Raw genomic sequence first — 9719 nt, 5'->3', positions numbered from 1 at the left:
CCTTCCTCTGACACAACACCTACATTTATGTGTATATCTTTGCAGCGTTTGGAGGCTTTGGCTCCCCAGGTGAGCGTAGTATAGAGATAGGATTAAGATCAACCGACGAGGGAGAGGTAAACCGTGCGCGCTATATGCCGCAGAATCCGTGCATCATCGCGACAAAGACACCGTCCAGCGACGTGCTTGTGTTCGACTATACCAAGCATCCCTCGAAACCAGGTGTGTAGAAATGTTCTTGTTTTTTGCCACTTCTATTGCTATTGTTGTTTTAAACTAAAATGGTTGAAGATGTAGTGTTGCTAATAGTGATGTCTGTGATACCAGAGATGTTAGTGAGTGTTGTTGTTGTTGTTATTGTTGTTTGTTTGTTTGTTTGTTTGTTTGTTTGTTCTGATATCACTATGCCATCAGCATCAGTGTTATTTCAGGATGAGATCATTTTGAGATACTGTATACGACTATGCGCTGTATATTTCGCGGTGGTTTAATTTTCGCAAATTTCGCGAACGCATCCCCGACTGCGAAAATAACAACATGCTGTTCTTCACTGATCAGGGAATTCACGATCGCGAAATTGTCTGTCAAGTCTGAATCGCGAAACTATCTGTATGCGAAAAATATGAAAATATATATATAAAATGTAAAAAATTACTTACTCCTACGTGTTTTGCTTGTTCCTCGTGTAGACCCTAACGGAGAGTGCAACCCGGATCTGAGATTGAGGGGCCACCAGAAGGAGGGCTACGGTCTCTCCTGGAATCCCAACATGAACGGCAGGCTCCTATCCGCCTCCGACGATCATGTGAGTTATAACTTATACACACGCAGGGCCTCATCTGCTTTCTTCCCGTTCCACTTGTTATAGCTAGTGTTGGCTGATTACGTAATGCAACACTTGTTTTGTAATAGTGAATACTAACACTGCATATAGAGAGGGGTTCAGGGGCTAATCTAGCTGCTGAATATGGACACCCATGTAATAGTGAATACTAACACTGCATATAGAGAGGGGTTCAGGGGCTAATCTAGCTGCTGAATATGGACACCCATGGCGAGCAGAGCGAGTGTAAATTTTTTTTTAATATCTATATACTTATCTATCACATTAATTGGGCGTTTGGTCGACACATTTTGTTCAGATAGTAGATATAGATCTTATATGAGATTTTGGTATAAACGCCTGCTACAGTTAACGATAGAACATGGAGATCTGCATCAGAGCTCTGCTAATTTTGGCCTATTAACGGCAGTGTTGCTGATTCGTGTTCGTACAGACATTGTCTGCCCGCGGACATCGCAATGGCCTAATAACGAGCGTTGCTGCATGTTACTCGACAATCTGTCTGCGCGGACATCCACGGCTAAACGACGAACGTTGCCTGGCATGTCAGACAATCTGTCTAGCGGGACATCAATGGCTAACTAACGAGCTGTTGCTGCATGTTCAGACAAATCTGTCTGCGGGACATCAACGCCTAACTAACGAGCGTTGCTGCCTGTTCAGACAATCTGTCTGCGGGACATCAATGCCTAACTTAACGGTGTTGCCTGCTTGTTAAGGAAATCTGTCGGTGGGGGGTGGTTGCGGGCCGACTCACGCCCTAACTAACGAGCGTGCTGCATGCTTACAGACGATCTGTCTGCGGACGTTCAATGCCTAACTAACGAGCGCTGGCTGCATGTTACAGCACGATCTGTCTGGGGGACATTCACGCCTAACTTAACGGCGGTTGGCTGCCATGTTACAAGACGATCGTGTCTATGCGGGACATCAACGCCTAACTAACGAGCGTTGCTGCATGTTACAGACAATCTGTCTATGGGACATCAACGCCTAACTAACGAGCGTTGCTGCATGTTACAGACGATCTGTCTATGGGACATCAACGCGACGCCCGTCGAGCATCGAGTCATTAACGCGCAGACGATCTTCACGGGTCACACGGCCGTCGTCGAGGACGTTGCGTGGCATCTGCTGCACGAGAGTTTGTTCGGATCCGTCGCCGATGATCAGAAGCTGATGATGTAAGAGACGGTGGTGCTGTTACTCAACGTTTGCGAACGAGAATTTCTTATTGTCGATGTTGACGAGAGAATTGTTAATACGTAGCAGCATGCGACATGCTTGATAAGATTCTGGTCGGTTCGTCAAAAATAGAATTTCATATATCAATATATCAATAGTATATAGTCATGAAGAGAATTTCTCACTGTCAATTGTTAATACCTAGCATCCCACATGCTTGGTAACATGCTGGTCGTGTGTGTGTTGATTTAGATGGGACACACGCTCTAACAACACCAGTAAGCCGAGTCACACGGTCGACGCACACACTGCAGAGGTTAACTGCCTGTCTTTCAACCCGTACAGCGAGTTCATACTAGCTACGGGATCTGCTGACAAGGCATGTTCTACTGTTTGTTACTTACTAGAATGTTCTACTGTTTGTTACTTACTAGAATGTTCTACTGTTTGTTACTTACTAGAATGTTCTACTGTTTAGCGATGATGGAGAGTGAGTTAATCGAGTGGTTACGTTGGTTGCTGTGGCGGCATCATTGATCCAGGGAGGGAAATTGCCGGCAAATTATTTGGAGGGCCGGTAACATTGGCAAAACACCGGCCCTCTGCGTTTGTGGCGTTGCGTCTCGTGCTCAGTGGTTTCAGCCGTGTTAGCGAGTACCTACAAGTTTATTTATAGCAAATAGCCTACATTACTGTTTTACCTGAAGGATATCACGACATAATTTATCAACATTTTACAAATTTGAAATCGAGAATGCAAGCGTGAAACATGAGATTGATTTTACGAATAAAATTTGTGAGGGCTGGTAAATTACGGCGGGGGCTGGAAAAAAAAGAAGCTATTACCAGTGCTCTGGGCTGGTGCAAAAAAATCTGAATTTGATCGGTCCCGATTAATTGTACGGCTGGTCGTTTTCGTTCCAGACAGTTGCATTGTGGGATCTACGGAATCTGAAGTTAAAGCTTCACTCATTTGAGTCGCACAAGGACGAAATCTTCCAAGTAAGTCGTGCAACTTACCTCCTTACTTCGTGCGTGGGTGGAGGTGTAAGTGTTGCTGTCACGAAACGTGAAAGACTCGTGGCATTCCAAGAATTGGACAGAATGCGGTGTCTCATCGCCTCGCCAGAATATCTGTGCTACGTAAGTCAAATATCATATCACAGATACTTTTGGTGAGGCGGTGGCACTAACTGTCTTCACAGCGGCTTCTGGTTAGTGGCGCCATCGTGTGTCCGTTCCACACACTCGGTGGACACGCTCAGAATGTAAGCAAATGCTTGTGCTCTGCTCGCCAACCTGTCGGTGATGTGTAGCACTGCGTATCTCATATCACAGATACTTTTGGTGAGGAGGGACGAGTGCTGAGGCTTGCTGGTGAGGAGGGACGGACGAGTGCTGAGGCTTGCTGGTGAGGAGGGAGGGACGAGTGCTGCAGGCTTGCTGGTGAGGAGGAGGGACGAGTGCTGAGGCTCTGTGCTGGGAGGAGGACGAGTGCTAGGCATTGCTGGTGAGGAGGGACGAGTGCTGAGGCTTGCTGGTGAGGAGGGAGGGACGAGTGCTGAGGCTTGCTGGTGGCGAGGAGGGACGTGCGAGCTGCTGTGAGCGAGGGTACGAGTTGGCTTGCTGGTGAGGAGGGAGGGACGAGTGCTGCAGGCTTGCTGGTGAGGAGGGACGAGATGCTGAGGCTTGCTGCCGTGAGGAGGGATTGAGTTGCTGAGGCTTTGCTGAGTGAGGAGGGTAGGACGAATGCTGAGGCTTGCTGGTGAGAGAGGGAGGGACGAGTGCTTGGGCTTGCTGGTGAGGAGGGAGGACGGAGTGCTGAGGCTTGCTGGTGAGGAGGAGGACGATGTGCTGCAGGCCTTGTGGTGAGAGGGACGAGTGCTGAGGCTTGCTGGTGAGGTGAGGGACGAGTGCTGAGCTTGCTGGGTGAGAGGATGGAGGGACGAGTGCTGAGGCCTTGCTGGCTGAGGAGGGAGCGAGTTGCTGAGCTTGCTGCGTGAGGAGGGAGGGACGAGTGCTGAGGCTTTGCTGGTGAGGAGGGAGGGAGAGTGCTGAGGCTTCGTTGGTGAGGAGGGAGGGATTCTTGTGAAGAGGCTGCTTGGTGAGGAGGGAGGGACGAGTGCTGAAGGGCTTAGCTGTGAGGAGGGACGACGTGTGAGGCTTGCTGGATGAGGAGGGACGGTGCCTGATGCTTGCTGGTGAGGAGGTGGACGAGTGCTGAGGCTTGCTGGTGAGGAGGGAGGAACGAGTGCTGAGGCTTGCTGGGTTGAGGAGGGGCGAGTCTGAGGCGTGCTGGTGAGGAGGGAGAGAGTGCTGGGTCGTGGGAGGTCTGGGTACGAGTGCTGAGGCTTGCTGCGTGAAGCGAGGGAGCGGACAGCTGCTTAGAGGCTTGCTGGTGAGGAGGGGTACGAAGTGCTGAGGCTTGCTTGCGTGGGAGGGAGGGACGAGTGCTTGAGGCTTGCTTTGGTGAGGAGGGAGATGCTGAGGAGCTAGGAGGGAGATGCTGAGGCTGCTGGTGAGGAGGGAGGCGACGAGTGCTGAGGTTGCTGGCGAGGAGGGACGAGTGCTGAGGTCTGCTCTGGTGAGGCAGGACGAGTGCTGAGGCTTGTGGTGAGGAGGGAGGGACAGAGTGCTGAGGCTTGCTGGTGAGGAGGGAGGGACCGAGTGCTGAGGCTTGCTGGTGAGGAGGAGGGAGGAGCGAGTAGTGCTGAGGCTTGCTGGTGAGGAGGGACGAGTGCTGAGGCTTGCTGGTGAGGAGGGAGGGACGAGTGCTGAGGGCTTGCTGGTGAGGAAGGGATGGGAGTGCTGAGGCTTGCTGGTGAGGAGGGAGGGACGCAGTTGCTGAGGCTTGCTGGTGAGGGGGAGGACGAGTGCTGAGGCTTGCTGCGTGAGGAGGGACGAGTGCTGAGGCTTGCTGGTGAGGGGAGCGACGAGTGCTGAGGCTTGCGGTGGAGGAGGGACGGAGTGCTGAGGCTTGCTGGTGAGGAGGGACGAGTGCTTGAGGCTTGCTGGTGAGGAGGGAGCGAGGCGAGTGCTGAGGCTTGTGGTGAGGAGGGACGAGTGCTGAGGCTTGCTGGTGAGGAGGGAGGGACGAGTGCTGAGGCTTGCTGGTGAGGAGGGAGGGACGAGTGCTGAGGCTTGCTGGTGAGGAGGGACGAGTGCTGAGGCTTGCTGGTGAGGAGGGACGAGTGCTGAGGCTTGCTGGTGAGGAGGGAGGGACGCATGTGTGGAGGCTTGCTGTGAGGAGGGACGAGTGCTGAGGCTGCTGGTGAGGAGGGACGAGTTGCTGAGCTTGCTGGTGGGAGGGAGGACGGAAGTGCTGAGGCTTGCGTGGTGAGGAGGGGCGAGTGCTGACGGCTTGCTGGTGTAGGAGGGACGAGAGTGCTGAGGCTTGCTGGTGAGGAGGAGGGGACGAGTGCTGAGGCTTGACTGGTTGAAGGAGGGCAGACGAGTGCTGACGCGCTTGCTCGGTTGGAGGGAAGGGACGAGCTTGCTGAGGCTTTGCTGGTGAGGAGGGAGCGGAGTGCTGAGGCTGCTGGCTAGGAGGGAGGACGCAGTGCTGAGGCTTGCTGGTAGGAGGAGGGACGAGTGATGAGCTTGCTGGTTGAGGAGGGGACGAGTGCTGAGGCTTGCTGGTGAGGAGGGACGAGTGCTGATGCCTTTGCTGGTGAGGAGGGACTGGAGTGCTGATGGCCTTGCTCGGTGAGGAGGGAGACGAGTAGTGCTGAGGCTTGCTGTGAGGGAGGGAGGGACGAGTTGCTGATGCTTGCTTGAGGTGAGGAGGGACGGAGTGCCTGATGCTTGCTGGTGAGGAGGGACGAGTGCTGAGGCTTGCTGGTGAGGAGGGAGGGACGAGTGCTGAGGCTTGCTGGTGAGGAGGGACGAGTGCTGAGCTTGCGGTGAGAGGAGGGACGAGTGCTGAGGCTTGCTTGTGTGAGGAGGAGGGTACGAGTGCTGAGGCTCTGCTGGTAGGAGGAGGGACGAGTGCTGAGCTGTGGTGAGTGAGGAGGGACGATGCTGCGAGGCTTGCTGCGTGAGCGAGCGAGGGACGAGTGTGCTGAGGCTTGCTGGTGAGAGGGAGGCGACGATGCTGCTGAGGCTTAGCTGGTGAGGAGGGACAGAGTGCTGAGGCTTGCTTGTGTGAGGAGGGGTCAGGGACGAGTGCTGAGGCTTGTCGTGAGAGGAGGACGAGTGCTGAGGCTTGCTGGTGAGGAGGGCAGGACGAGTGCTGAGGCTTGTGGTGGAGGAGGGACGAGTGCTGAGGCTTTGCGTGGTGAGGAGGGAGGACGTGGCTGGGCTTGCTGGTGAGGAGGGAGGGCACGAGTGGCTGAGGCCTTGCGCGTGAGGAGGGGTACGAGTGCTGAGGCTTGCTGGTGAGGAGGGAGCGAGTGCTGCAGGCTTGCGTGTGAAGGAGGGAGCGAGTGCTCGAGGCTTTGCTGGTAGAGGGACGACGGTGACTGAGGCTTGCTGGTGAGGAGGGAGGACGAGTGCTGAGGCTTGCTGGTAGGAGGAGGGACGGAGTGTGAGGCTTGCTGGTGAGGAGGAGAGGGACGAGTGCTGAGCGCTTTGCTGTAGGTGACGGGAGGGGAGTGCTGAGGCTTTGTCTGGTGAGGAGGCGAGGGACGAGTGTGAGGCTGCTGGGTGAGGGAGGGAGGACGAGTGCTGAGGCTTGCTGCTGAGCGAGGGAGGGACGAGTGTGAGAGCTTGCCATTGGTGGAGGAGCGGAGAGTTGCTGAGGCTTGCCTGGTGAGGAGGACGATGCTGAGGCTTGTGGTGGAGGGAGGGAGCGGATACGAGTGCTGAGGCTTGCTGTGTGAGGAGGGAGGAACGAGTGCGAGCGCTTGCGGTGCAGTGAGGGAGAGACGAGTGCTGAGGCTGCTTGTGAGGAGGCGAGGGAGAGGTGCGGGAGTTAGGACATGCTGGAAGGCTTGCTGGTGAGGGGAGGGACGGAGTGCTGAGGCTGCTGGTGAGGAGGGAGGACGTGGCTGAGGCTTGCTGGTTGAGGATGGGACGAAGTGCTGAGGCTTGCTGGTGAGGAGGGACGAGTGCTGAGGCTTGCTGGTGAGGAGGGATGAGTGCTGAGGCTTGCTGGTGAGGTAACGTCACCGCACGCGGTGTTTCGTGTGAGCGGTGGTCACTTAAACCATAGTCTGTACAGGGGAACATCACCTCAACCATGTTCTACATGAGGGAACATCGCCTCAACCATGTTCTACATGAGGGGACATCACCTCAACCATGTTCTACATGAGGGAACATCACCTCAACTATGTTCTATATGAGGGGACATCCCCTCAACCATGTTCTACATGAGGGAACATCACCTCAACCATGTTCTACATGAGGGAACATCACCTCAACCATGTTCTACATGAGGGAACATCACCTCAACTATGTTCTATATGAGGGGACATCACCTTAACTATGTTCTACATGAGGGAACATCACCGACTTAAGCCCTGGCCATATGAGGTGTCATTGCAGCACCAAGCTCCGTTCAAGGGGACATCGGCTCATCACCTCAGTTGCTGACTAATCGCAGGACGACACCTGTTGTTAGTCGTCTCTGTGATCTTCCTCATCCGTTTACTAAGCAATGGAACATTACTTTACTCATGTACTCCGGGATTAAAGGAACATCACTGTTTTTGTTTACTGTGAGTGAATGTCATTGATTCAGCGACTGAGTGAGGAAACATCACAATTAGTTTGCCATGCAAGAGAACATCATTTTATCCAGTGACTGGCTGAAGGAGTATTTTCTGCATGAGCTCTTGGTGTATCATCGTTTAGACGAGTAGCGAACTAGAGTTCCCTCGATGCTGTTATGAGGCCGGACTATCTGTGTCTCTCACAGCCACATCAAGTAGTCTGTGGCAGTCTACCACCCATGTCACTATCACAGACTCACTTGGTGTTGCTGTGGACACGTCAGCGTCAACAACGCGGTTTCAGTCGGACAGTCGCTGCGCATGGATGCACCTGTTGGCATTGCGCTCACGATGGAGAACTGCACTTGATGGAGTTTTTCTTTCACGTCACAGGATTGAGCCCATGGACGGCAATGGTCCCATGTCGCACGAACACATCTGTAGATGGCGTTGCACTCTTGCAATCTCTGATCTCACCAAAGTGCCTGTGACTTTGGCGAGTAAGCTTACAAATCACAGATATTTTTGGTGAGAGCGAGGCGCCATGACACGGCAGTACGGTGCACAGCAACAACATCCAAGCTATCGCGTTTGAGTTTGCCGACGGTTGTGCGCGTGTGTTCAGTGTGTGTGTGTGTGAGTGCCAATGACAATCGTAGGGAATGGTGGTTTTCGCTGTACGTGAGCGCTTCCTGTGTGTAAATCACGACTTCTGTCTCGCTGAAACATTCTGTGACTTTGTCACGGACCATACAATGCAAATCACAGATTGTTTTGGTGAGAGAGGGGTGTATCAGGCAACAAACACAGAGTGTCACGACCCTCACGTGATGTCACACAACATTAGGTTATTGTTATCAGACAGTTCCGTGTCTGTGCATGGCCGTCTGTGTGTTTTACAAATTACTGTAATTAATTATATACCGCGATTTAGTCCGTAATAGTACTAATGTCAGCGCGTTTTGGTGCCATTTTTGTGTTTAGGTAGTGTTTTTTCTGTTTATCCCACATCATAGTGTTCAGAATTTGTCTGTAAATTGCGTGCCGTCCGGAATGCATGTGAAGTGTATGTGTACAGATGCTATTGTGTGTGTGTACAGACTACAGATGCTATTGTGTGTGTGTACAGACTACAGATGCTAGGGTAGACTCAATGTTGTGTGTGTGTACAGACTACAGATGCTATTGTGTGTGTGTACAGACTACAGATGCTATTGTGTGTGTTACAGACTACAGATGCTATTTGTGTGTGTGTACAGACTACAGATGCTATGCTGTGGTGTGTAAGACTACAGGAATGCTATTGTGTGTGTGTAGACAGCAATCTTGGTTACAGATACGTCTATTGTGTGTGTGTTACAGACTACAGCATTGCTTTGTTTGTACGATACTGTGTGTGTGTGTACAGACTACAGATGCTATTGTGTGTGTGTACAGACTACAGATGCTATTGTGTGTGTGTACAGACTACAGATGCTATTGTGTGTGTGTACAGACGTAACAGATCTATTGTGTGTGTAACCGCTACAGAATGCTTAATTGTGTGTGTACAGATACAGAGCTATTTGTGTGTGTGTACAGAATACAGATGTTATTGTGTGTGTGTACAGACATTACAGATTTGCTATTGTATGTGGTCACAGACTACAGATGCTATTGTGTGTGTGTACAGACTACAGATGCTATTGTGTGTGTGTTTTCCCACCTCTTGCTCGTTGTACTCGTTGTTCACTAGAGCAGCTTTACTTCGCTAAAGTTTCTGTGATGTGTTGCTGCTAGGATTTATATCACAGATACTTTTGGTGAGGTTGGGTTGTGTCCTATCATCAGGAGTTCGCTCCCCATGTGTTGTCACGCTAAAGCAAGCCTGTATAGCACCCTTGTGTCAGAAATGCCTTCACCGCGTGATGTAGATTTGTGCACAGAGTATACTCTGGTGACCCATGCAAAGGATATGTTGAGTACTGTGACTATACAGGCAGTTACTATGTGGATCAGGGAAATAAAATTATTTTTTCGGGGCTACTTTTTCAAGC

At 52.0% G+C, this 9719-nt stretch overlaps 2 protein-coding genes across 3 annotated transcripts in view; one reads left to right on the top strand and one right to left on the bottom strand.

Moving 5' to 3' along the window:
• Positions 1-3031, top strand: part of LOC106815799 (histone-binding protein RBBP4) — a gene marked incomplete at its 3' end in the record, with an annotated part of 11059 nt that extends 8028 nt beyond the window's left edge. For both annotated transcript variants that reach the window (XM_014820305.1, XM_014820306.1), the window contains 5 exon segments: positions 46-222; positions 690-805; positions 1868-2028; positions 2282-2408; positions 2954-3031. In XM_014820305.1, coding sequence (XP_014675791.1) covers positions 46-222; positions 690-805; positions 1868-2028; positions 2282-2408; positions 2954-3031 — 659 coding nt within the window.
• Positions 3032-5144: 2113 nt separating this feature from the next.
• On the bottom strand, positions 5145-6799 carry LOC106815795 (the record flags this gene model as incomplete). Its single annotated transcript, XM_014820302.1, has 2 exons — positions 5145-5192; positions 6697-6799. Coding segments are annotated over 2 exons (151 nt in total), but the record flags the coding sequence as incomplete, so codon positions are not given.
• Positions 6800-9719: the final 2920 nt, after the last annotated feature.

Source organism: Priapulus caudatus, unplaced genomic scaffold (assembly GCF_000485595.1).
Source record: "Priapulus caudatus unplaced genomic scaffold, Priapulus_caudatus-5.0.1 Scaffold1202, whole genome shotgun sequence".
In the NCBI taxonomy this organism is placed as follows: domain Eukaryota; kingdom Metazoa; phylum Priapulida; class Priapulimorpha; order Priapulimorphida; family Priapulidae; genus Priapulus; species Priapulus caudatus.
The sequence above is the reverse complement of the archived record's forward strand: the minus strand, read 5'-3'. Positions and strand labels throughout refer to the sequence as shown.